Source organism: Tarenaya hassleriana, unplaced genomic scaffold (genome assembly GCF_000463585.1).
Source record: "Tarenaya hassleriana unplaced genomic scaffold, ASM46358v1 Cleome29, whole genome shotgun sequence".
In the NCBI taxonomy this organism is placed as follows: domain Eukaryota; kingdom Viridiplantae; phylum Streptophyta; class Magnoliopsida; order Brassicales; family Cleomaceae; genus Tarenaya; species Tarenaya hassleriana.
The window spans coordinates 181,996-208,861 of NW_010966092.1; the positions used below are offsets into that span (position 1 = coordinate 181,996).

Genomic DNA, 26,866 nt, shown 5'->3' on the forward strand with positions numbered 1-26,866 from the left:
CATCTGATGTGATTTCAAAGCTTCTGGTTTCCTTGTCTGTTGTTGATATCTTCTGGTGTTGATTTGGTGTTACAGAATGGTCCTTGTACACCTGATCTTCTCTGAATATCACATCTCTGCTGATCACCACCTTTCTTTCCGTAGGTAGCCAGATTCTGAATCCCTTTACTCCTGTGGGATATCCTACAAAATATCCTTTTCTAGCCCTTGGTTTTAGTTTGCCCTGGCTTATGTGTTCATATGCTAAGCATCCGAATCTTTTTAAGTTTCCAGGACTGGAGCTCTTCCATACCATAATTGGTCTGGTATTTGGAGGTTTACAGCACTTGAGGGTGAGAGATTAATCAAATGTACTGTTGTTGTTGCTGCTTCCCCCCAAAATTCCTCTCCGAAACCAGAGTCACTGAGCATACTTCTCACCCGTTCCATGATTGTTCTATTCATTCGCTCAACTACTCCATTTTGCTGTGGAATATATGTACATGTCCTATGCCGCTTAATCCCATTTTCTGCGCAGAACTCATCAAACTGTGTGTTGCAAAATTCCAGGCCATTATTCGTCCTTAGGTGTTTTATTTTCCTCTCTGTTTGTGTTTCGACCAATGTTCTCCATTGTACAAATTTTGAGAATGCATGATCCTTTGTCTTGAGGAGATATATCCACACCTTTCTAGACCTGTCATCGATAAAGGAAATAAAGTATTGAGCCTTTCCTAGTGTTGGGCTCACGCTTGAGGAGCCCCACAAGTCTGAATGTATGTAATCCAGGTTGTTCTCTGATACGTGTTTTCCTTTACCAAATTGCAGTTTGTGAGATTTCCCTAGGACGCAGTCTTCACAGAACTTCAGCTCCTTAATCTGTTTGTTCTGAAAAAAAACCTTTCTGAGACAGAATTTGTAGTTCCCTGTTGCTCATATGCCCAAGCCTGCGATGCCAAAGTAGGGTCTCATCTTCATCTTCTGCTGAGTATGATTCACCTTCCAGAGTTTCTCCTTGGAGTACATATAGTCCTTGTTCAAGCTTTCCACACATAACTTGTGTAGACTCTTTAAACACCTCCAGTTTCCCTCCTTGTGATTTGTAAGACATTCCAAGTTTGTCTAAGGATCCCAAAGATATCAGATTCCTCTTGGAGATCGGGTATATACCTTACCTGACTAAGAATTCTTACCTTCCCATCATGAAATCTGATCTTTATTTCCCCGATTCCTTTAATTTCACATGAACCATTGTTTCCCATAAGGACTTTACCTCCTTCACTCTCTTCAAGATTGATAAACCAATCCCTTCTTGGTGTCATGTGAAATGTATAACCAAAATCTAGAATCCATTGTGAACGTGGTTCCTGTACTGATACTGTCAGAACTTCTGTTTCAACTTCTTTGCCAGATGCTGCTGCTGCCTCTCTTACAGTCTTGCCTTGCTCTTCTAGAAACTTCTTTCTGGCCCTGCATTCTTTCTTGAAATGCCCATCTTTTCCACAAAACCAACAGCCTGATTCCGTTTTTGGTTTAGGTTTACCTTTTCCTTTTGGTTTCTTACCCTTCCCTTTCTTCGAATCTTTCTTGTTTGGCTTTGCGTCCATTAGGAGTCCTTCTCCTGAGCTTTCCTTCCCTTTAGCCTTGTATTCAAGCTCCTTCGAGTAGATAGCTGATGTTATATCGTCCATGGTGATGTCTTCTTTCCTAGAAAATCTGATGGTATCCCTTAAAGACTCATATCTGTCAGGCAGAGAATTCAAGAGATACATCATCTGATCCTCTTCTTTCACTTCAATCTGTAGTGATAGTAGATCTCCCACCAACCGATTAAATTCATCAAGATTTTCCTCCATTGATTTGGAATCCTCCATCTTAAACCCGAAAAGCTTCTGTCTGAGGTACATTTTGTTTGGCATGGTTCTGTGAATGAATTCCTTATCTAATGTCTCCCAAATACCTTCTGCGAATTTCTCATTTTTCACTTTCCGCATTATCTGATCTCCTAAACAGAGAAAGATCAGATTCCGCACCCTCTGGCTCTTTTCAAGTCTTGTCTCTTGACTAAGAGTCGTTTTTTGCCTACCAACTGATTTCTTTCCAACTGGTTCTTCGGATTTCATACTCGTTTCCTATGATTCATCACCCTGTTCTTCTTCTCCAAGAACATATCCTTTTATCAGAACATCACTCAATTTTAGGATATCTAAGCTTGCTTGAATCTTATCCTTCCAGAGGGAGAAGTCTCCTTTTCCGTCATACTTCTCCACATCTAATTTTACTATCATCGGAGATGAAGTCATTTTCTGATTAGAAGCCCAAGAATGTGTACCTTACTTGAATTTCTGATCCAGGTTTCAGATTCTTGCTAGATTGATCCTCCCTTCGTCGCAACCGGACTCTGATACCACTTGTTATTTGGTTTATCGAACACTTGAATTGTGATCTTGCTCTGAGAACCGATGAAAGCACCCAAAACGAAAAGCTATGAAAACAGAGGAGTTTAACGAGTTCGGATCGTTTATGATCCTACGTCTCGGCCAAGTATCTTTGGCAATCCACTAGGTTTGATCGAGAGAATACACACCGAAAGATTACAGACTCTTGAAAGAACCCTAACCCCTGAAAGTGATAAACCCAGAATAAATCTTCGTACAGAGGAGGAAGAAGACCCGACTTTATACAAGGCTCAAACGGACTCAACTAACTTGACCCTGAGGATTACTAAATTACCCTTAGTAACCCTCTACTCGGATTAGAGGAAGCACATGCATTACAACACATAAGAGATGCGATGTTGCAGAGGGTGACAAATATCCGAAGTGACTTGCACAACATTGGTCACAAAATCTTTGAGTAGGACATTCTGAATTTTGCTTCGGTGTCCTCTGCCAAGCTGTGGTAGAATCGAGGGTTCGATGGCCGGTGGAGAATCAGGGGGAGCGTGATACACGCACGGAGGAGGATGGAAGCAAGTCTGATCGCAATCACCGGCTCGCATTAGGCGGCTCTCGAATTCATGAACAAACGGGGTTAATCGAAGGGGATTTACGGGAAACTCTCTCAATCACCGGCTCACTCAAGTGGCACTCGAATTCAAGAGAGAATCAGATAATGGATGGCGGAAACGAAGGGGAAGATGGCGAGTATGGCTTCGGACAAACCGAAGGATGAGCCGGACGCACCGAGCTCGGGATTTTCGGACAAACCGAAAGATTGTTTGGAGATAAACTCAACAAAAACGAAATTCATTCAACAAGACTACCAAATTGTGATGTTTACATCTGAATTTAAAGAGAGAACAAAGGCTCCAACAGCTAGTGCATTAAATGCACAAAACACATGCAAGACTACTCATAAATGTGCCTAGAAATTGAAAAATGTAGTTGTTGCAATATGTCATGAAACTCAGCTCGACTTGGCATTATTTTTGGACCAAAATCTTGATAATGTGACGTCCTTGAGCTTCACTAAAGTGAGTTGGGCTTGATCTTTCAAAACGGAGTTACTTCAATGCGTCGGAAATGAACGTGTTGGAACGTTGTTGAAGAACGCGCGTCTTGGCTCGAATTTTGGGCGGAGCGGGCTTAACCTTTGGTCGTGCAACCCTCAAGTTTTGGAAATCCCATTTTGCCTTATAAATATCATTGATCTCCTCGGAATTGGACTTCTCCGTGTGCTCCTTGCGTTCCAAGCAATCCATGCAATCCTTGCATTCCAAGCATTGCTTAAGCTCCAAGATATCTCGTTGAACTCCTAACTCCGTGCTCCCGATCCAAGCTATCATTAGCTCCATGCGTTCCTTCACCCGCAAGACATAGTTTGATGCATCGCTCGAGATATCGAGGTCCTCATCATTCCCTCCCTCTTCTGGAGGTTTCGTCCTCGAAACTGTTTTTCCTACATCAAACGGTGCCAAGTCAGCATTAGTGAAAAATATAAGTTATGTCATACTTACCTTGGTCTTGGCGTGCTTCGAATATTCCTAACACTTTCTTTCGAGCCTTTTCCCGTTTGAATTGTTTCTCCTTTGTGAGGCCATGGTTGTTGTGTTGAACCTTTTCCCGCCTGAAAGATTTATTCCTATTTATATCCATGAGTCCGTGGTTAGGACTACGCATTTCATGCGGCCTTTGCGCTGGGAGGATACTCGTGTTTTCTATCCTTTTCTCCATGTAAACATTCTCCTCCCGAGTTTGGAACACCTGCAAATCAAAAACATCATCTAGGGCAACAAATATATTAGTGCAGCAAGTGTTCTTCCCGAGATGTTTGTAAAAATATTTCCTTTGAAAAACCCATTTTTCGGACTCAAATCGGGTTATGACTTCATTAAGACAAGAATCATAAACAAGAATATAAAGAGGAACGAAATTACCGGGGTCTCCTCTTAGCGAATAACCTATGAGACTTGTATGGTTATTTGTAGCATCGGGTACCATGTAGTCATCATAACCATTGATCTTGATCATACATTCTTGGGTGCTTGTTCCGAGATGTGGAGATTCGGTTATTGGAAGCACTATATAGTCCTTGCAGATTTTCTCCAATATCATCTTGGACTTTTCAAGTACTTTTTCATTCGACATCTCATCCACGTTCTCTTCGGCATCTTGGATAGTCTCGTCCATATCATTCTCCACTTCTTGAATTTCTTCGCCACGTATGATCTCGTTCTTCTCAACCACTGCTATGAATGTGTGTTTTGCCTCTTCTACCATAGTCATCTCTCGATGTTCCAGATATTCACTATCGTGATGTCCTTGTTTCCTGCGCTCCTGACACGTGGTTGCACAAGTAAAATCAATACACGAAAGAATGGATTCGTTACCTTGTAGGATAGTTTTTGCTTCCTCGTGTTTGTCTTTATTATCCTTCATCTTGTGCTTGTTTTGGTTTTTTATGACGCTTTCTTTTGTTGGTGTTGCAGCAAGTACATTCACTAATTCCAAAGGCTTCTTGTTGATTTGTCGCTCTACTTGAATCGCCGCATGCAGAAGATATCCCAAGTCACGGTACACTTGTTGTTTTACCTTTCTAGCGATTCGTTTTTGTAAGCCTCCTAGGAAATGCATCATGAGTTCTTCTTCATCGTCGTCGATTCTTAAGTACGCAACGAGCTGCTCAAATTCTCCGTAGTATTCCTCAACCGTTGTGTCTCCCTGCATGATGTTATCGAATCTATATTGTAATTCACGGAGACAATGTCGAGGTACATACCTTTTCCGCATGAGGATTTTCATCTCTTTCCAAGTGAAAACCGGATCATAATGTGCTCGTCGGTATTCGATCTCCTTTTGTTCCCACCACATGAGAGCATTCTTCGCAAGATGGGCAGCCGCGTATTGGACTTTTCTTTGGTTCGACCAGGAGTAACACTCAAAGATGTCATTCATTTGCCGCTCCCACTCGAGATAAACTTCTGGGTTTTCTTTTCCCGTAAACAAAGACGACTTAGATTTCCGACCAGCCCTTAGTTCATGATACGGACGGTGGTTTGAGGCACTCACAAATTCTACGGGTCGGGTCTCTTTCTCAAGTCGTGTGAGGCGATCTTGAATCTGTTGTAACATTTGAAGCATTGTTCCTTTCGGAGACTCGTTGTTAACCCTTTCGCTAGACATGATCATTAAGAAGTTATACAATCTCCGAAATGGCAGGCAAACAAGTTTTAGACAAGATGTCAGACAACTCTAAACGTGCAGATTGGAAGAGCGAGCAATAGATATCGACGTGCAGCAAACGGTGTGCGTTCAACAACGTGCAACCGACGAAAGCAATGAACGTGCTGTCAGTCACGTTTCAAACAACGTGCAATCAACTCTAAACGTGCAGATTGGAAGAGCGAGCAATAGATATCGACGTGCAGCAAACGGTGTGCGTTCAACAACGTGCAACCGATGAAAGCAATGAATGTGCTGTCACTCACGGTTCAAACAACGTGCAATCAAAGATGATTTAAACACGGAATGAAACAGGCTCCTCGAAGTTATCACAGTAGATAATTCATGCAATATTCAACAAGTGACGATTCAAGCAACAATGCTAACGATTATCGACAATAACGTGTTGCGACCACAAACAAGAACACGATCAGATCTTCGTACGTGCTAACACAACCACGAGTGAGTGTTACTACAGTAGGTAAAGCTATCAAAACGTGCTCTCAAACCTAATCCACAAATGGATTTAATCAATCAACAACAAGCGAGTAAATAACGTATAGCAATGTGTGATATATCAACCCAACGTGCTAACAATTTACCACCAGCGAACAACACGTTTCAATACACATCATACAGGAGAGATTTACACAATAATGAACAGCAAACACGCAAGACAAACGTGCAAAAAAACAAAAACACATAAGTTCCAAAAATCTGAGTTGTATTGCTTCGAATTCGCAGGTTGTAAACGAGAGTTTCGAGCGAGATTCATGAGCCTTAAGCGCAGCTAATTCACGGTGATATCTCTCCTTGATCGAGCTTTATCCATTGTTTCGTGATTAACGATTTGGATGTGTCATTGTTCACCGTTCATCTTCCAAAAATCAGATTTGTGTGATCACTTCCTTTGCTTGGTATATCGAACAGCTTGTGTGAAGAACATTGTGAATCATTTGCACGTTTATGTGTGTCTAGAATCGTGTTATCCTTGCTCACGTTGATTGACATATCATTCGAAATCTGCAACCGAAAAATCTGTTTTAAACGCGTGATTACGAAGAACCGTTGATTGTTATCACCCGGCTCGCGTTAGGCGGCTCTCGAATTCACGAACAAACGGGGTTAATCGAAGGGGATTTACGGGAAACTCTCTCAATCACCGGCTCACTCAAGTGGCACTCGAATTCAAGAGAGAATCAGATAATGGATGGCGGAAACGAAGGGGAAGATGGCGAGTATGGCTTCGGACAAACCGAAGGATGAGCCGGACGCACTGAGCTCGGGATTTTCGGATAAACCGAAAGATTGTTTAGAGATAAACTCAACAAAAACGAAATTCATTCAACAAGACTACCAAATTGTGATGTTTACATCTGAATTTAAAGAGAGAACAAAGGCTCCAACAACTAGTGCATTAAATGCACAAAACACATGCAAGACTACTCATAAATGTGCCTAGAAATTGAAAAATGTAGCTGTTGCAATATGTCATGAAACTCAGCTCGACTTGGCATTATTTTTGGACCAAAATCTTGATAATGTGACGTCCTTGAGGTTCACTAAAGTGAGTTGGGCTTGATCTTTCAAAACGGAGTTACTTCAATGCGTCGGAAATGAACGTGTTGGAACGTTGTTGAAGAACGCGCGTCTTGGCTCGAATTTTGGGCGGAGCGGGCTTAACCTTTGGTCGTGCAACCCTCAAGTTTTGGAAATCCCATTTTGCCTTATAAATATCATTGATCTCCTCGGAATTGGACTTCTCCGTGTGCTCCTTGCGTTCCAAGCAATCCATGCAATCCTTGCATTCCAAGCATTGCTTAAGCTCCAAGATATCTCGTTGAACTCCTAACTCCGTGCTCCCGATCCAAGCTATCATTAGCTCCATGCGTTCCTTCACCCGCAAGACATAGTTTGATGCATCGCTCGAGATATCGAGGTCCTCATCAGAGCGGGAGATGCAACAGAGACAGCAGGAAAGGGCGAAGATTGACTATCCGAAGACGAGGAAAGTGGATGGTCCTCAGATCTGTCAGCAGCATCGGAAAACCCAGGAGAGTCAAGTGGCGAATGTTGGATAGGCGGAGTAGATGAGTGCACTGTCGGAGTGGGCAAGTAACTGATTCTGTCATCATCAACAAACAATGGCGAAGTATGCTGAACAGGTTTCCTTTTCGAATCAGAGGAAAGTGCAGCATCCGAGAAGGGAAATGTGGCTTCGACGAAATTAACATCGCGGGAGACAAGAAACTTTTTAGTCTCAATATTGTAGATTCGCCGTCCTTTTTGGCCCGTTGGATAGCCAACAAAGACACATCGGAAGCTACGAGGTGCGAATTTATCGCCTAGACGATTCTGGTTATGCATGTAGCAAAGGCTGCCGAAGACACGCAGATGATCATACTTCGGAGCTTGACCATGAATCAGTTCATACGGATTTCTACCATCAAGAATCTCAGTCGGAGTGCGGTTTATCAGGTAACCCGCAGTAAGGACACTTTCTCCCCAAAATTCGACTGGTAGATTTTCTTGGAAAAGCAAAGCTCGAGCCACATTGAGAATGTGACGATGCTTACGTTCGACACGACCGTTTTGTTGGGGCGTGCCTATGCAAGACGTTTCATGAATGATCCCTTTCGCAGAAAAATAATTGCGCATGCTTATGAACTCAGATCCGTTATCCGAACGGATCTTCTTCACTACTGTGTTAAATTGTCTTTCGACAAGAGCCACAAAGTCTCGAAGCTTAGTCGAAGCCTCATTTTTCCCTGTTAGCAAATAAATCCATGTTCCTCTCGAGTAGTCGTCAACAATCGTCAAGAAATATTTGGCACCCGTAGATGAAGACGTACGATATGGTCCCCATAAATCACAATGAACCAACTCAAAAATGGCTGAAGTTTTATTAGAACTGATGGGAAAAGAATGTCGAGTCTGTTTGGCTCGTAAACACACATCACAGTGCTTATTATCAAAACAACTTGCAGCTATAAAAGAGAGAACAGAAAGCTTCTTCATAACATGAAACGATGGATGACCCAAACGCTTGTGCCAGATATCAATCGCGTGTGTGTCCTTCGTTCGTGCTACTGCCAAACTTGCTGTCCCTCGAAAGTAATAGAGGTCGGCTTTCTGTTCACCCGCTCCAATCGGAATCCTGGAAGTGCGGTCCTAGATAATACATAACGAACGAGCAAATGTGACAAAGCAGTCATTCTCGACCAATAACTGACAGATTGATACCAAGTTGCAGTGAAGTCCCGGAACAAACAAAACATTTCGCAGTCGAATATGAGTGCCGAGATGAACTGATCCCGATCTAACCGAATACACTGTTCGACCATCCGGCAAAATCACTGAGCAAGGAGGAATCGGAGAAATGTCGGCTAAACAGGACAGCTCACCAGTCATGTGTTGCGAGCATCATGTATCAAGAATCCAGGGAGTTTTCGAATACGTACCAGAGAGTGTTTCGGGTGAATCACGTTTGTTGGTCTGGAGCATTGCGAGCAAAGATTGCCACTGGTCCTGTGTAATACCACTCATAATATTTCTGTCAGCATCTGGAATTGCCTGATCAAAGGAAGAAGAAGCAACCTGAGCAACATTAGCTCGAGCCACAGTTCCGCGACCAAGACCAGATGATTGTGTCCCTCTGCCACGGCCCCCCTATCCGATTGCGAGGCCTTTCCCCCCACCAGTCAGGAAAACCAATGAGTTGAAAGCAGGAATCAGCGTGGTGTCCAGGACAAGAGCAGTTAGTGCAGAGCTCGGACTTGATCTTGTCCTCTGGTTTGGGCCGTGGCTTGAGGGTTGTGCGAACAGATAATGCAGCAGCTTCACTTTTGTCGTCAGGGAGCTGGGAAACGTTTTTGGTTTCCTCATCTTGGATGACAGTGCTATAGGCTTCTTCAAGGCTTGGAAGGGGCTGGCGCGAAAGGAGATTAGATCAGACAATGCCATACCTAGATTCGTCAAGGTCAAGAAGGAACTCATATAGACGATCTTCATTGCGTTCTTTTTCGAGAGCACCGGCGATATCACAAGTGCATCGGCCACATTTGCAATGTTTCAGATTTCGGAAATTGGCAACATCATCCCACAATTTGGTAAGTTTTCCGAAATAGGATTCCACGGACATACCAAATTGTCTGCAATTTGTGAGCTCGCTTCTAATTTTGAGAAGGCGAGGGGCATTCGTCTTCCCGAATCTACGTTTGAGATAGTCCCACAAATCTTGGGCATACTCTCGGTGAATTACATCAGATGGAAGATGAGGTTCAAGAGTGTTCTTGATCCACGAGGTTATGAGGGCGTTGTTCATGTCCCAATCTTCAAAGTCGGCGTTCGCAGGGTCTGGTTTCGGTATCGCTCCGTCGACGAACCCAAATTTCTTGCGAGATTTGAGAGCCTGTCGAATGCTGATGCTCCATTCATCATAGTTGTCTACCTTGAGCAGAGGTTGGGAGAGAACAAGGCCGGGATTATCACTCGTGGTCAAGTCGTATGGTGAAATTGTTCGTCGAGGAACAACAGGGTCTTGTGTTGTCGTCGGTGTCATTGTCGGGTTTGGATTTAGAGTCGGGGTTGTCGAGTCGGGGGTCGAATCAGATTCGGTTGCAGAGTGCATTTGAGGGTGAATCAGGTCGTGTATTTCGGAAGTTCGGGCTCTGATACCATGTCATGTATCGAGAGACCAAACAGAGCAAAAGAATTCGGCTTCCATTGATCGGTTCTTTACAGAATATATATACAGATTCAACATGTTCTAACCTAGGAGATGAATATGGCAATACAATCAGACGATGCAGATATGCAGGAGAATATGCAAGGTTTCCTTTTCTTGCTGATACAATCTATCCCTTTAGAAAACAATCAAAGCCCAACATGTCAATAGAAACATTTCCCGGCAAAACAAAACAAGTACTAAATGACATGTTGTGACACAATTGGGAAGTTGACCGAAATTTAGCAAGGGAGAGTGAATCTGAAGCTCGAATGCCGATGGTGCTGCATCTTGCTCGAGTACATATTATATGGTTTTCTAGATTTGTAGTTTGGGTTTGTGTATTGCAATAGCGACCTCGTTGTATGGTATTGGGATAGATTACTACGTATCCCACAAACATGGGAAGTTGTTATATATATATATATATTTTGTTTCCTATTTCGGAGGTTAGGTTAAACAATTGCTTCGTGTATATATTGTGTAGAAGGTGCTCTGTTAATGCAAGCCGCATATTTTCACATTCTTCAAACGGGCGACTGGTATGACTTTGATTGGTCGAAGTTCAAGAATCGATCCGTTTATCTGAAGAGGATGTACGAGATTTATCGGCTGTCTTCTCGGGTTTCCGGGCGTGGCTACGCCATGTTTGTGTATTCATTGGTGGTTCACGTAGTTAGAATAGTTCGTTTTGTATAGTAAATTAGTAATCTTTGGTTTTGTTTTGCTGTTCATTGGCAATGTATGCATTTCTATTTGTATTCCGTTTATTATTTTCATTTCTCTAAATCTATTAAACTAGTTTAAAATCATATACCAAAATTATATTTGATTCGAGTATAATATAATTAGATGTTATTTATTTTATATCCAATCCAAAAGTTATTCATTCTCATCAAGTTTGGTATTAGCCCATTTCGTTTTCTCTTTGATATTCGAATCTCAAGACACCAATTTCATCAAATTTGATACCCAAAAAAAAATTTGGTTCATATAAAGTAAATCATCTATAGAACAGATCTAAATTTTTCTTTCCACCTTAGCAGATATATACAATTTAGAAATTTCTAAATTTATATAGATTTATAACTTAAAATTAGTTTGTGTCATTTTTCATCAAAAACATATCTAAGCGACAAAGACCGGTAACAACTAACAAGAGAAAACGAACCAAATTCTCCCAAGAAGAAAGCCAACAACAAGCTTGTAACCCTTGTTGAGGTTCTTCATCATCAAAGAACTTTCACAGGTTACTGTAACAATTACAAAATCAAAACTTTTGTCCACAAAATCACTAAAGTTTAAAAAAAAAAAAGCATACGCCCATTTTCATCAGATTCATTGCTTCCTTCCCCTTCCTTTCTTTGCAGGCTGCCCTTCCATCTGTTCTTTCCCAGTTACTTCAGATGGATCAACTGCATCGTTTTTGTAAGTAAGTTATAAACACGAACCGCAGGGAGGGGTTTATATGGTTTCATAATAGGATAAATAGTTGACATATGGACCGACCCATCGCAAAATTCATGCCGAAAGAAAGTAATCTTAGCCAGCAAAACGATATAGTACAAGTTCCTACTGTGAAGTAGTTACATTTTTTTCAGGTCGGGTAAGCAAAATGAAGATCGAACAAAAGCAAAGTTTGTGTACCATCTGGTCCTCTGGCCATCAAAGTGAAGAATATGTTATTCAGCTTCTCCATCTTTTTCGCATCTTGTGCTTGGTCCGTCTTGAACTTGAGACACTGATAAAACCGTAAACTAAATCTATCATTTGTTTCACAGCAACAGAAAACATACAAAAACAGTTTATTCTGGATGCAAATTTGCATAAAGAATGACGCGAACTGTATAACAAAAGATATCATATGATATTGGGAGACACTCAAGCAAGCAGAGAATGTGAACCACAGAAGCCAATTCTGCTTTCTATGAAGAATACCAACTAACATGAAAAACAAAATCAAGCTTAAATTGTTGAAAATTGTGATGAGCAATTATATTCGAAAGATTGAACCTTATTTTTCTTCGGAAGGACACTACCGGAAAAGGTAACAACCCAACAATCAACATGCACAATAGCCACACCGCCGAAGAGAAGAAACATAAAACTGCCTCTTACTAGTCGTGATATCGAAATTGATTATCTTGTTCTTGTCCATTCCCGGGTTAACCCATGATCAACTCTCTAAAACGCAGCGAAAACACGACATTCTGCGGTATTCATAGGGAGAACCATTGTGGAAAACAAACAAATATAGAAGATGATTGAGTCCATTAGCATTCGAAAAGTTACCTAACCGAAATCAAATGTGCAACAAATTCAGTTCATAGAGGAGCCTGACTTAAAAGAGGGTTAAGTCTAATAATCCTCCTCCAAATCAGCCTGTCCCATTTCATTAAGAATATCAACTAATATCATATGCCTGTGGAACTTCCTCAGTTCATATGCAGATATCAAATTCCATGCTCATGCAATACGTTCAAATGTCATTTGTGTATCACAATTATGAAATCCCAGGAAAAAAAAAAGGCAGTAAGAATCAACGACAAATGAGTGCACAGACCCATACCTCCTTGTTGTCAGTAACCTTGAGAACCAACTTTCCCTCGCAGTGTCTGTACTTCATTACATACCGTGTCTGCACCAGAAATTAGATCATCAACCAGCAAATTCTCTAGAAAACATCCGTGGACTCATCATGCAATTTGCAGAAACTATACATAATATGTGTTTGGATGCCGAGAAAATAATCAAACTTCACAGAAGAACTTTTAAAAAAAACATGAAATTTTCCATCCGCAGAATCATAATGTACAAGATACAAGCCCTTGTCGGTGTTCATCAAATCTGAATCCCGCAAACGAAAAAGCCCCAAAAGCAACCGAGAAAGAAGAGATCGAGCTGGAAGAAAACTAACATACAGATTCAGGATCGGCTCGGAACAGCTGAACAGATCGATCGACGAATTCGTCCCAGGAAGCAACGTAGACCATCTTCGATTCAGTCGAACAGATTCGAGAGAATCGGATTGCAAGAAATACCCGACACGCACGCCTGCAAATTAACTTCGTTGGAGATGAAACGGAGAAAAAATGGTCCAGAGGGCTCCTCTCTGTGTTGAGTTGAGGCGAGGCACAGACCGTATAGCTGTTTCCCAAACTGGAACGAACCGGTCCGGTTTGGAGATCACCACAGCTGGTCCAATAGATTTATCGATTCAATCGAAAATATCTACAAAATATCCAAATCCAGATTTTATAAAAATAAAATAAAATAAAATAATCTATAATTATAATTATAATATGAATTTAAATAACCAAAGATATTTTTATAAATATCAATAAATAACAAGATTAAATCGTTAACAAAAAAAAATAGCATTTGGGTTATGTGTAAAACAGCATTTATAATTGACCAGAATTGTATTTTTTATCAGAAACACACAAACACAACACGCTGAAATAGTTAAGAAAGAACATAAAACTCTTCCGGCAACATCCATGGATAGCAACTTCACATTGCCTCTTCACAAATACTTCGGACCATTCTGTTGCAACATATAAACTGTCGGTCCACCTGCTAATTGAAAATGTCTCCGACTTCTTTCTTCAGCATTCCTTTGATCTGTTGAACCACAGCAACAGCACACATCTCAGATTTCAATCCCTTTGATTAGCAAAATAAACTTATAGATTCCAAATAGATCTCACGTCTATTAACCAACCCATATTTCTCTATGCATCTAATCTAAACATGTTCGAGTATTTGGATTTTGAGATCTCATATCTCGGTTTCGAATTGCATTGCACAAATACTATCTGCCTGACCTGAAAACCCAAGAGTATCTAGATTTTGGACTTGGTTCTGGTTGGGATTTTAAGCAGGATTCAAAAAGCTTGTATTTTTTACCAACTTATGGAAATTAACAAAAACATCGAGAAAAGGCTAGGTGTGTTACCTGTTTCGCTGAGAGTCCGATGTCCTTTAAATCATCGAGCTGCGACAAAAGAAACAAACTTACTAGCCAAATTATCGTTACAAATTTATATAGAGGAAAAGGTTATGTATATTAACAAATTCAGAGGGCTACTTCTAGTTCTAGATACATCAAAGACTTTTTTTCCATGTAGAAGTTCCATTAGATGTTTATGTTAAACCTCCAAGAGCTTTGTTTGTATTAGGGAGGTGAACTTACAGTCTTGAATGGCTCAGGAGATTCTTCTCGAAGTTCAACTATATAACCTGCTCTCTTTTCTCCTATGCCCTAAGCATCCATGAAGATAACATGTATTAGGGGTTATGTTATAACTATCTCAGACACGTAACATGCTTGTATTCTTTTGGACTTTTACCTTTAGCTTCTTCAGGTCATCCCTGTAATTCCAAAAACAAATACAGAAAAGTATTAATAGGTCTAGTTTACTTATCATATCAAATAGGAACAAACTTGGATAGATATCCAAAATATTACGAAGCATGTGTACTCTGAACCAGCGATAAGGATCGAAAAATAAATATATTTAGAGAAAATATCGTTGTAGAAATAAATATACTCTGAAGCATATTGTTAAATCTGATCCAGAAGCCTCAAATCTGTAGGTTCCTAATTATGAATTTAAGATAATGTTTCTGATGTTTTTATCCAAAACAAATAGGAATATAATCCAAAGCAAGCAGATTATCTCTTTGTCTCAAAGCAAACGACTAGAAATATATTCACCAAGTATTACTTACTTTTCTGCAGTGTTTAAAAATTTGAGGTACTCTTCAACGACAGAGTTCTGCAACATCAACAGAAAAACAATTTATTTTTAAGATCAATATAGTAAAACTTAGGAAGCAGTGCATTGGTAATGTTGATAACATCATCCGAACACAAATGGTCCGCATCTGCACAACTAGTGGACTGGTAATGTGTACCCTTCTTACCTTCACTTTAGAACTATGAGCACTGAATGTCTTCCAAGGACTATAGCCGATGTTTGAAGCCATACTTCTCTCGGGTGTTTTTAGCTCTACACTGACAACAGCTTCAGAAGTATTGTCGCTGTTCTCCGAGCCTTCTTTCGTTTGTAATTTGATAGGGGAACCTTGATTTTTCTCCAGTGCTTCTGTGCATGGTGGGTTTGACGTTTTACATATTGACTTCAGCGTGTTTGATAGTTCTCGAAGCCGCAAGCTGAGTGGTGGAGATGTAGCTCTGTTGAGCAGTGCAATGTTGTTTTCTTTGTCCAACATTTCACCTGTGATGAAGAGAAATGCAAGAATGCGTGATAAAAATGTTCTCTCCGCCTTAGACATTTTAGATTCATATCACCAACTGTTGGAAATGTGACTCAAAAGCAGTTTTAGAGAAGTTATGGTGCAGTTTTATGTTAGTTTTGTAAGCGTAAATTGAAACAGTTATATGTAGTTAGGGGTAGTTATCTCTATAGGTCTATATATGTAGGAATTATGCTACAGAAATCTGTGTCCTTTTTTTTGTGTTTAAAGCGGAGAGATAAGGAATCTCTCTGAGAGGAACAATAAGATAAGGACCACCAGTATATGTGTGTAAAAGTGTATGTTGTGTAATGTTTGTGTTGTAATACAAAGAAGGTTTTTTATGAGAGTTTTTCAATTTCTAAAGAAATAACACCAACTCGTCTCCGTCAACAAAAGTCAAATTTTCTTTGGTGACTGAGCTGTTGTTGTACTCCTTGCCGACAATTTTTGCTTTGTTTCGTTGCAGAATAAGACAACACCTAACAATTATGTAAAGAAAACTCTGTCAAAGACATTCCAAACTCACCTTTGCCTGGAGTAGCAATGCCAGTACAAGGGCTTGTTCCTACAGACCCTTCCTCAAGCTTCTCCGGTGTCTCCTGAAGATGATACGAAGTAAGTTCAGTACTATTGACACCTACCCATTGGTTAAAACAAATGGAAAGACTTAAAAACACCTTATCTACTCTGTCAATTGTGCCTGAGCTACAAGATTCAATGGTAGAACATTCCTAGAAATGAAATGAAGCAACATCAGCCATTCTACATGAGCTGAAGTTGGTAAATGAAAACAACCTTAACTCTGCATAAATAATAAATAATTTATGACAAGCGACATGGAAAGGAAATAAAGATAGAGAAGTTACAGCATTGATGATAATTGGAGAGCTTGAGAAAGCCAGAGCAGAATTTTCCTGCAAACAGACCATGGTCCGTGAATCATTGAATGGTAATTGTGTTTCACTGATAGATATTGGCTTTCCAACTAGCACCAGCATGTTACCTCTTCTGGCAAAGAAGATTGGACATCTGAGGCAATATTCAATGAAGAAATTTCCTACAGTAAGTAATGGGAGAATTTATTAGTCAATCATCCCTTCAGAACGGAAAACCATGAAGTTCCATTTAGCTCAAGCTTGCAGGAAGTTACTTCTTCTAATATGGAAGCCTGAATATTTGATGTGACTTCTAATGAAGAGATCTCCTGCTATAAGATAAGCAAAGTATTGTACAAGGTTAGAAAGGATAATTAGTATCCAAATTTTCAGAATTATCTCATATCGGATTATGCAGGAAATGAAACTTGCTTAATCCAGTAATAACTTTAGGTAATGTGTAAGTATATTAAACAAAAAGGACAAAACTAGGCCATCATATTTCACTTAGACAAGGAAGAGACTGTTCTATCAATTCCAGTGTCATCCTTGTTTCACTTTCCAGGTGTTAAAGCCAAATGAATTAGATAAAATTGAATTATAATGCAAAGACGATTACCTTAGAAGCTTTTTTCGATTTCACTGAACCACTTGCTTCACCAAACAGCCTCCTTCAATCATGAGAAGAACAAAATCGTTATTAATTCCACATAAGTTTGATCAAGAAAGGGAAAAAAGACACCTAGCATATAACAGCTTAAAGAACTGAACCAGAGATTGTTCTGAAAGTTTTACCTTGCTTTCATTGCAGAAGCCACAGTGTTGACTTTGGTCTTCCTTTCAGATAAATTGCCCCGTAGTCCCGTCTGCTTCTTTGCAGTAGCAGAAACTGTCAGCGGTGTCTTTATCCTTTGCAAAGATGATACATTAGATTTTGCAGAACTGTTGATATTCTTAGTAGAGGTCATCATGGTTCGGTTACTGCCTAAAGAAATTCGAGATGCTAAACTCAGCATGTAAACTGAGTCTTGGCTAAATGCTGGGGCCTGCATCAAGAAGTTGTTACAGTTAGCATCAGCTGAGTTTATATTTACTAACACATAAGATCAGAAAACTCAACGGGAATTGAAGCATTCTAACCAAACAAGTGATGAGCAAAGTTCTGTTGCATCCTTGCAAGGAATCTTTCAGCATACGAGCGAGTTTGCTCTCCCGATAAGGCACATGACATTCGTTAGCGTTCAGTGCATACATGACATTTTGAAACGCATATATCGACTTATTAATTCTTGTAATCTCAAGAGGAGCTTGACCATCACTATTCTGTTTTCTGGGGTCCTCATATCCTGTCAGACAAACAACACACATCATGTGTTGACAGACAGAATTATCAAATCCAGAAGTACAGCAAATGTTAAATGAAAATACTCAACCTGCCAAATCAAGAAAGTTCATCTTCCCCCGGGAGCCTAAAGTAGCATTTTGAGGTGAAACACGTATCATCAGACCCTTATGGCTCCTATGAGCAGGCTCGCTGATAAGCTTCTGTGACGCGTTATGCAATTTCTTGCCACCATAATACAAGTTTTGAAATTCCAAAATTGATTTCACAGAGACCTGAAAAACAAAATCGTTTCAATGTTCAAGATCTTAATGTCGCAAATTATCATATTATCATATAATTTAATAATATGGAAGATTGCATGGCATGCCTGGGAGAGTCCTTTCAATTGAACTTTCCCATTAGCTGCTTCCAGTACTGAAACCGTCGGCTTTTCTGGGTGTAAGAGGTCATACACATTTTCCTGAGAAACTTCATAAAGTGATATAGATATAGAATCTCCCCTCTCCCTAGCCATAGAGATGATATCAGCCATGGCAATGACAGCTAAGCCATGTTCCGCATCCGATCCCTCGAAAAAAATCATACATAAGGCGTTCTCACCGTTAAAACCTCGGGTCCAAACAACCTAAAGTCAAGCCGCATCAACCAAAGATCAGAAGAAGAATTCCTTTACTCACCTGAATTAGATGGGTTTTCCCACTACTTCTGGCTCCATAAGCAATTACAGTAGCATCTCGACCATCAAAGACCTCTGAGATCAGAGGTTTAATCTCCCTTGTAATGATTAAACCCATCGATTCATCCCCCTCGTAGCAGTTGTCCAGCTTATAAGAGTCTTTTGAACTGCACAACACAGTAAAATAATCCCCGGTGCTTTTTTAGCCTCGTAAGGATTGATAACTCGTTACGAATCAATGAAGTTTGTTACAAAATGAAATTGAAAAGTGAAAATGTTCCACAAACCATTAGAATTTTCAAGTAATTCTCCTGTCTATGGTATCATGTTCATAAACCTCACAAAAACCTCTATCCTCAGAGCAAAATCCAAAGGCCAGAATGCTATCTATTATCATCAATAGTTATTCCCGCTCAGATCTAAGCTCCCAGAACTTATGTTTTCCAATAGTTCTCAGCAAGCAAACAACACATAAAGTAACATAATAGAAAAACAATCAAAGGAAAAGAGAAAATTGTAGTTCTATCTATTTTTCAGGGAACAGATGCTCCCTAATTTCTCAGCAACCTGACAGTGTGTAAAGAAAGAAAAACTGAGAAAACTCAAGCCGAGAATGAAATCGGTCAAATTTCCCTTCAATAGAACTTTCCAAGGTCTGAGAAACCAAAAAGCACCGTAGGTTCACAGCGTTTAAGACCAGAGCTAACAATATAGACTAATCTACCTGGCGGATGGGTCACCAAACGAAATCGAAACCATCTCCGATTCTTCTCCCATAGGCTTGTGAACCGACACCGATCTCATCGTATCACCCGTAACAGACGAACCCGAGACTAGTTGCGTCGCGGGTCTAACCCTAGCCACCACTCGGACCACCTTCTGTCCCTGGCTCATCACCTTCGCCTCCATTATTTCGAGAATCGAAGCTCAGATTCCTCCAAATTATCACCAATTGAGCAGATCCTTCTGCAGAGACTATAAATAGGCAAATTGAAAATTCCCAGATTTGATTTCTTCTGTAGATTCTCTCTCTTCTGTTCTTACTCTTTTTGCTTGGATGATTTGATATAATCGGGGAGTGAGAGAGAGAGGAAATAGCCGTTCTGTAAATTCAAATTCGCTAATCTGCCGCTCCTCCTCCCTTGTTGGTATGTTAAAGTGGGCCCCGCCCCAATCACACCCCTTGGGCGTATGTAAGAAGCTTGGATACCCTGCTACGGTGTCGTTTTAGTCAAGTAAAACGCCTTTTCTCAAGAGCCGAAGCTGAAATCACGTGACGTGATCATCCAAAACGGCATCGTTTTTTGTTCGCGAAAAATACTGTTCGTGCTACATCTTTTTTTCGTTCGCCATTTTCTCGGGCTTTCTCGGCAGCCAAACAGACCTTTACAAGACGACGATGGATGAGAAGAAAGCTGAAAACGTCACCGTGAAGAAGATAGCTTCGGCGTGCGATGTGGAGGCGCTGAAGAAATGCTTGGCAGAGAACAAAGGAGATCATACGAAGTGTCAGTCACAGGTAGAGGCTTTCAGATCGTCTTGTGCAATCCCTAAACCCAAAAAACCCTAATTCCTATTTCGATTTTCCCATCTCTTCGATTCTTTATTTCCCGAAACTTACTGTTTTTCTGAATCTGCCTATGATCTTCAAATCTGTGTCTGTGTGTTGAGGTCATATGAATCAACCACTTGAGGTGGAACAATGGAATTTTTCATTTTCCAACCTCTTATTCTTCAATCGTAGGAACAATAGTCCTAAACTTTCGAAACGTTCAATCTCTCCCCCATCGTGGTGGTACTCCCATGGAGATCTAGTATTCACGAAAAGTTGGAAACATAAATAACACTGTAATTTTGACGGATTCTTACATTTATGTAGATAGAGAAATCGAGCTGAACATAAACAGCTACATACACTATCATGTCGATCATCAACTATCATTGAAGACTTTTGAGTTTTCTTCAAACGGAATCGTCCTGCTCATAGACGCTCGATCAGCTCGTCCCAGCTCAACTTGCTGTTCAGGACGATGTTTTGCCCACCATGGGTGACCCGAGCAAAGGTGAATTCTTCGTCTCTGCTTCGTCGCTGTCCTCATCTTCGTCTTCCTCGTGGGCATGATCAAAAGTCTTGTAATGGGATGGTGGGTGACATAGGTGGGTGCGGTTTGGATACCCGAGTTCATCGATGTATCCGACCTCAGCCTCAGCCCTCACCCCCTCGGTTTCCTCAGTCGAGATACCGATTCCAAGCTCGTGAGTTGGATACCACAGGGTGTGGTGATGGTTGGAGTATCTGCGGGTATCCAAATGCCGAGTGTGAAATGTGAGGCTGTGAACGGGCGAGTTGAGGGGAGTGAAGCGAGGGGTGAGACTGAAAGGGGTGAAAGGGGTGTTGACTGTCGAGGAGAGAGAGACGACAAACGGAAGCGAAGATAGAAAGGGCCAGAGCGAGGTGAGGCGAAATCCTTGAATCATTCATCGTTCCTCATTTGCACGGCTGATCATGTTTAACTCAGAAGCTCTTCCCTGTTCTCTCCCTTGGTTATCCACGGGTTTTGATTTTCGTCGAACGGAATCCATACTTGAATCCCCACTCATTGACGACGTACTTGATATCACACCCATCAGGGCCGGACTCCTTAATTCCATGTACATTTGGGATGATATCCATGGGACCCTCGGGTTTGGTACCCGCGTCCAACCCTAGTGGCGGCTCAGCACAAGGAACGGTTATTGTAGGTAGCCCATTAATGTAGCCTCATCTTGTACTCGAGGTTGTGCTCTTCGGCTAACAATTCTTGTCTCCCCGTTTGTTCTTCGTCGGGATCTCCATTATCTCCGTATCATATCGAGATTTAACATAAGAAAAACATAGAGATTGAACGATGATCACGGATTTCTCCTCAGATGTAGGGAATATAGGATTTCTCATAAGATCCAAACGATGGCATGGTCAAAAGTTGCATCGCTAGGAACAGCAATGTGCTCAAGCCATTTATTTACATGTAACAGAGAAAACTGCTCATTGTACATGGAACGGATAAAAGTGTTCACGAAAAACACGAATATACAGTGGACAATACTAACAAAAGTATTGATTATCATCAGGCAAAGCAGATACACTCTATTCGAGTATACATTACAGATTTAAAAGTGAAATTCAATCTGTGATAAAGATCGAGAAATCGATGAATACCAAGACAAACGAAGCTATAAGCTAAGACTGATCTTATACCATTTTACCTAAAAGCAAACCAGTTGTTTGGCTGCCGAGAAAAATTTAAGAAACAAAGAAAAAGAGAAAGAGTAGGAAACAGTTTGAAGAATTTTCTGTTGTAATTGGGTCATTACAACATGTACTGGAGTGTAAAAGGTGAAGTGAAAGAGAATGGAATATCGGTATAAGAAGTTGAGACTTGACTTTTGTTTTTGTTTCTGTCGCTCAATAGTTGATTATTGTAACCGAAATCTCCAATTCATTTTCTATTTTAAATTTCATAAAATATTCATTGACATATGAATTCCTAATATAGACTTGAATTGCATACAAATTTAAAAAAAAAAACAATATGCTTAAAATGTTATCATTTTTATTGTAAGCTAACGGTCTAACATTATACAACGCTTAGACTTTCAAATCATCTACACCATGATTCATATTTATAATAAGATTTATGTGTAATAATAAACTTTTTTTTGTTAAAAATGTGGTAATAAATTCTAAAATTCGGACCCTAGTTTTGGAATGAGGAAGATATAAACCATTGTATGTATCGATTTGAGTATATAAAATCCACGCCAAATACCAACGCTCAAACAGAATAAAAATAAAAACAATTAAAAAATACATTTAAATAAAATTTTAATTAAACTAAAATTTAAAACGAAATGAAACGATCATAATTTTTCTATAAAAAAAATTAAAGTCGTGAACTCGAAAATAATATAGGATATTCCAATTTAGTCGCTTCGTGACTTGTATGTAAAGTTTTTTTTGTTTTAAAAAAATGAAATAAGTGTTAATAGAAAGATCACAAATCTTGGGTTTAATGGGCTGGGCCAAATTAGGGATGCCAATACAGGGGCACACTTTGCAATTAGGGTTCCACATGTATATAGGGAACCGAACTTCCAAAAAACCCTAGCCATTTCCTGCCGCTGAGAGAGAGGAGGGGCGCTCTCCAGGTACTTGTAATGTCGTTGATTTGGCTCTCTGTGAGTTCAACAAGTAGAAGTTAGGGTTACTGTTGTTGAATTTTCTGTCTCTTCATTGATGCCTTTGATTTGGTTCTCGTCGATTTGATTCCCAAATCGGTTATGCCAATTTCACTGTTCAAACTGTGTTTTCGGAGATCAATCTTAGGGCACCTTCAAGCATAGAGTTTTGAAAATTAATATGAGACGATACTGCGGATTCCGTGAGATCGTTTGACAGATTCTCCGAGGCTGTTGTTACTTACGCATACAATCTGTATTTTATATTTGCATGATGGTGCGACTTGTTGATGCAAAATTGACAGACGCTATTGGAGTTTCTTTGAATCTGTGAGATTGTCTCCAGACAGTCTTTAAGTGGATTATTTTCATCTGTTTTTCACCTCACGTTCAGTATTGGTTTGTTGCAGCTGAGACTCGGAAGCAATGAAGCACAACAACGTGATTCCCAATGGTCACTTCAAGAAGCACTGGCAGAACTATGTGAAAACATGGTTCAACCAGCCTGCCAGGAAAACCCGGAGGAGGATCGGTGCGTAACATCACCTCTTTATTCCCGGGTTCTCATCGGAAAACAATATTAGATCCGCATTTGCTTCAACATAGTATCATGTTATAGTGTGGAAGCTGCTTAATTGTCTTACACTTCTCTTTTTGTGTTGTGTTTCCCAGCGAGACAGGAAAAGGCGGTGAAGATCTTCCCCCGTCCCACTGCCGGACCGCTTCGTCCTGTTGTGCACGGACAAACTCTCAAGTACAACATGAAAGTCAGAGCTGGTAGAGGATTCACCCTTGAAGAGCTCAAGGTTTGGTTTCATCTTTCTTTTAGATATTCAAGCTGTTAGAAATAAAACCTGGTTTGACTTCATTGACATATGTTCTGCCTTTTTTCCGATAAATCAGGCTGCCGGTATCCCGAAGAAGTTGGCTCCAACAATCGGTATTGCAGTTGATCACCGTCGTAAGAACCGTTCCTTGGAGGGTCTCCAGACAAATGTCCAAAGGTTGAAAACCTACAAGGCCAAGTTGGTCATATTCCCGCGTCGTGCCCGTAAAGTCAAGGTATTTGTACTTTTATACGTTTGAAACTTTGTTAAACTCCCCAAGTCTAAACCCTTAACCTGTGACATTACTTGTACACTACCACCAATCCATATGATCAGAACTCTTACTTCACTTTATTTGATGAAAAGCTTCTAACATTGTTTGTCAAATTCAGGCTGGTGATTCTGCAGCCGAGGAGCTTGCAAACGCCACCCAAGTCCAAGGAGATCACATGCTGATCGCGAGGGAGAAGCCAGCGGTCGATCTTGTGAAGATTACCCAGGACTTGAAATCGTTCAAGGCCTACGGCAAGATTCGTCTGGAACGGACAAACGAACGCCATGTCGGGGCCCGAGCCAAGAGAGCGGCCGAGGCCGAGAAAGAAGAGAAGAAGTAAAAAGATTCACGCTTTAGGTCAAATCTTGAACCATTCAGCGTTGTCTTATCTGAATTTTTTGTGTCGGACTGCGTTTTCTGTGCTGTTTCATCCTTAGTTTCGATTTTGCTGGTACTGGATTCGTATTATGAAATTGTGTGCCCTTTTCTTCCCCTTTTTTTAATTGTTATGATAGTTTATTCAATTATTTCTTAAATGCTTAGGGCCCAATAATAATTTCTTGTGTGATTTTAAAATTAAAGTAATACATTCCATGTATATCAGAAATGGCATCGACTGTCTATTGGTTAATGGACAAAGGGTACCAACTTTGGTTAGTATATCATTTGGGAATTCGATGAATTATCATATATTGTTACATGCTATGTACATAGCGTGTAAAATTTTGCTGTCCCCCAAAATGGTTTGTCTTGTACAAGATTATACTACAAAAAAATAACGAAATATATATACAAAATCTTGCAATAATATCTCTATTTATCCATTAAAATTCTAATCAATATGAAAATATTATACAACAAATTGGACATTTATTGTGTAACCAAGGCACATTGTGGACACATGGGCTCGTGGAATTGGACCCCTCTTGTATGCTACTTTCTCGTATCTGATTGTCGGGTTTTGGTTGCGGGAAAAGCTCTTACATAACTGTCTTCGTGGTTTTTCAGCTCTGTTTTTGTCGGAATTTACAGTTCAAATAAAAAAAGGGAGAGGTAATTAAAATAAATAAATTTGGGAACAAATGGTTTAAAAATTCGAATGAAAGAAAAAAGTAATCATGATGTGCTGGAGGCGCATAAAAAAATAGGTATTATTTTTTTTGGTATAAAAAATAGGTATTATTATATATATATACATACAATATGTAATGTATTTGATTATCAACAATTTTGTTGTATCTTATAAATATTTGGTGTATATAGTATCTTGCATCCTAATGAAAACCGTAAAACAAATCTTATAGCACGATAGAAAATTTTAAAATTCTTTGAAAAGAAATAGTAAATCAAATAGACGAGCTTTTATTTTTAATGTAAATGTTACGACTGAAGTAGTTATTAATTAACCATCATTCTGATGACAACTGCACTAAAGAATAATAATAAATAATAGTTTTGTGGTCTATTGTTGTTAGCATCATATAAAACGTTATATTTATGAATATATGTATATATATATGCACTAATGGAATGATGCATAAGTGACAGATTTAAAAGAAAATCGAGGAAATTATTTAAAATAAATAATAAGATAGATATCTAATATATAGATTCGAATTGTTCATCTCAAAATTTTCGATATCTACTATACATTTTACTAATGATTTAACATCATATAAATTAATTATAATTGATATAATATGTTTTTTTCAATATATATAGTGGGAACAGAATGATTGTAGCAAAGCAAAATGGAGGAGGGGGCGACGGAATTATGAAGAAACAACCTTTAGAAGTGTCCTTTGAAATTTCGAATTAAAGCCATGCTTAATAAAAACTGCATGTCCCTACCTTAATATTCCACGTATATAATTACATACACAATTACACATGTAAAAGCTCAAACTTCGTATAAAGATTCACGCCGAATATATTTCTATAGAGATGATAATTTCGGTTTCAATATATCAAATCATACCAAATAATGCATCATTTTATTAAAATGAACCCCATATAAAAAAAAAACAAGTTATATATATATTTTCAATAAAAATAAATTTAATAGGAAAAAAATCTACTTAAAACAAGTAAGTACATTAATAAAATCCAAATTGGAACTGTATTGAAAATTCGAACCTAGTAAAAAATTTATATAAAATCAAATAACTAGAATGAAATTATTTGCAAGAATATTACTCCTTTAAATAACTAAACACTTGAAAAGAATATGACAATTATGGTTGAAATTTATACATAAGTTTGGGAGGGAGGGAGGGAGGATGACATAATTGGGGATAAGAGAAAACATAAAGCTCGCACCTTTCTTTCCTGTTTCACGCGTGCTTGGCTCTGCCTCTGTCTCCCAGTTTCACAACCCAAAGACCCTTTCTCGCGACCAAAAAATAAAAATATAAATATAACCTATAGATACACACATATATATATGCACCTGTATATATATATATATATATATGTGCGCTAAGTTCTTCCTTCTCCAGCTTGCACAAGATCAGTCGGAGCGTCTCAGAATGTCTGTAAGTCTCTCTCTCTCTCTCTCTCTCTCTCTCTCTCTCTCTCTCTCTCTCTCCCCGCTTCTTGTTTTACATTATGTACATAAGAGTGAAAACCAAACCGGAATTTTGTCACACGCATACATATATATATATATGTACGTAAAGGTGAAGATTAATGTTGATGGGTATGCAGATGACAGTGGAGATAAGAGTGCCAAACTTGGATTGTGAAGGATGTGCTTCCAAGTTGAAGAAGACTCTCCTCAAGCTCAAAGGTTTCGCTATTCGGTTTACCAAAATTCTTAATTTTAAAAAAAATTTAAACTTCCAAAACCAAGTTCTCTAATACTGATGAATCTCCGGTTATCTCCGGTACAATGCTCACAGGAGTGGAAGAAGTAGAAGTGGAGATGGAAACCCAGAAGATAACCGCCAGGGGATACCGGTTAGAGGAGAAGAAGGTGTTGAAAGCGGTACGGAGAACCGGTAAGGCTGCTGGACCGGG

General features: G+C 39.6%; 4 protein-coding genes across 7 annotated transcripts in view; 2 read left to right on the forward strand and 2 right to left on the reverse strand.

Moving 5' to 3' along the window:
- Positions 1 to 11,497: 11,497 nt before the first annotated feature.
- Positions 11,498 to 13,541, reverse strand: LOC104818165 (signal recognition particle 9 kDa protein-like). The gene is made up of 4 exons (XM_010547618.2): positions 13,290 to 13,541; positions 12,938 to 13,006; positions 12,016 to 12,109; positions 11,498 to 11,783 (listed from the first exon to the last, which is right to left on the reverse strand). The coding sequence occupies exons 1-4, from the start codon at positions 13,359 to 13,361 to the stop codon at positions 11,707 to 11,709; spliced, it is 312 nt and encodes a 103-aa protein (XP_010545920.1). The 5' UTR covers positions 13,362 to 13,541; the 3' UTR covers positions 11,498 to 11,706.
- Positions 13,542 to 13,703: 162 nt separating this feature from the next.
- LOC104818166 (kinesin-like protein KIN-10C) lies at positions 13,704 to 20,366 on the reverse strand. Of its 3 annotated transcripts, none has more exons than XM_010547620.2 (18): positions 19,254 to 20,366; positions 18,531 to 18,696; positions 18,221 to 18,421; positions 17,942 to 18,125; positions 17,649 to 17,854; positions 17,304 to 17,554; positions 17,128 to 17,179; positions 16,784 to 16,837; positions 16,637 to 16,690; positions 16,500 to 16,547; positions 16,311 to 16,364; positions 16,160 to 16,232; positions 15,298 to 15,611; positions 15,103 to 15,149; positions 14,721 to 14,742; positions 14,564 to 14,632; positions 14,327 to 14,365; positions 13,704 to 13,992 (listed from the first exon to the last, which is right to left on the reverse strand). In XM_010547620.2, the coding sequence occupies exons 1-18, from the start codon at positions 19,436 to 19,438 to the stop codon at positions 13,948 to 13,950; spliced, it is 2,064 nt and encodes a 687-aa protein (XP_010545922.1). In that variant the 5' UTR covers positions 19,439 to 20,366; the 3' UTR covers positions 13,704 to 13,947. The 3 variants fall into 3 exon arrangements, with proteins under 3 accessions (XP_010545922.1, XP_010545921.1, XP_010545923.1); XM_010547619.2 differs by having other exon boundaries at positions 16,784 to 16,840; positions 19,254 to 19,754; XM_010547621.2 differs by lacking the exon at positions 16,311 to 16,364 and having other exon boundaries at positions 16,784 to 16,840; positions 19,254 to 19,753.
- A 2,255-nt stretch (positions 20,367 to 22,621) lies between these two features.
- LOC104818167 (60S ribosomal protein L13-1-like) lies at positions 22,622 to 24,372 on the forward strand. The gene is made up of 5 exons (XM_010547622.2): positions 22,622 to 22,717; positions 23,158 to 23,279; positions 23,420 to 23,553; positions 23,651 to 23,809; positions 23,967 to 24,372. Exons 2-5 carry the CDS (start codon positions 23,174 to 23,176, stop codon positions 24,186 to 24,188), a joined length of 621 nt encoding a protein of 206 aa, XP_010545924.1. The 5' UTR covers positions 22,622 to 22,717; positions 23,158 to 23,173; the 3' UTR covers positions 24,189 to 24,372.
- A 1,878-nt stretch (positions 24,373 to 26,250) lies between these two features.
- Positions 26,251 to 26,866, forward strand: part of LOC104818168 (heavy metal-associated isoprenylated plant protein 20) — a 996-nt gene continuing 380 nt past the window's right edge. The window contains exons 1-3 of one of the 2 annotated variants that reach the window (XM_010547625.2): positions 26,251 to 26,378; positions 26,555 to 26,636; positions 26,749 to 26,852. In XM_010547625.2, coding sequence (XP_010545927.1) covers positions 26,555 to 26,636; positions 26,749 to 26,852 — 186 coding nt within the window. In that variant the 5' untranslated portion in view covers positions 26,251 to 26,378. Of the gene's footprint in view, positions 26,383 to 26,554; positions 26,637 to 26,748; positions 26,853 to 26,866 lie in introns of both variants that reach the window. The other variant, XM_010547623.2, reaches the window with a different exon arrangement.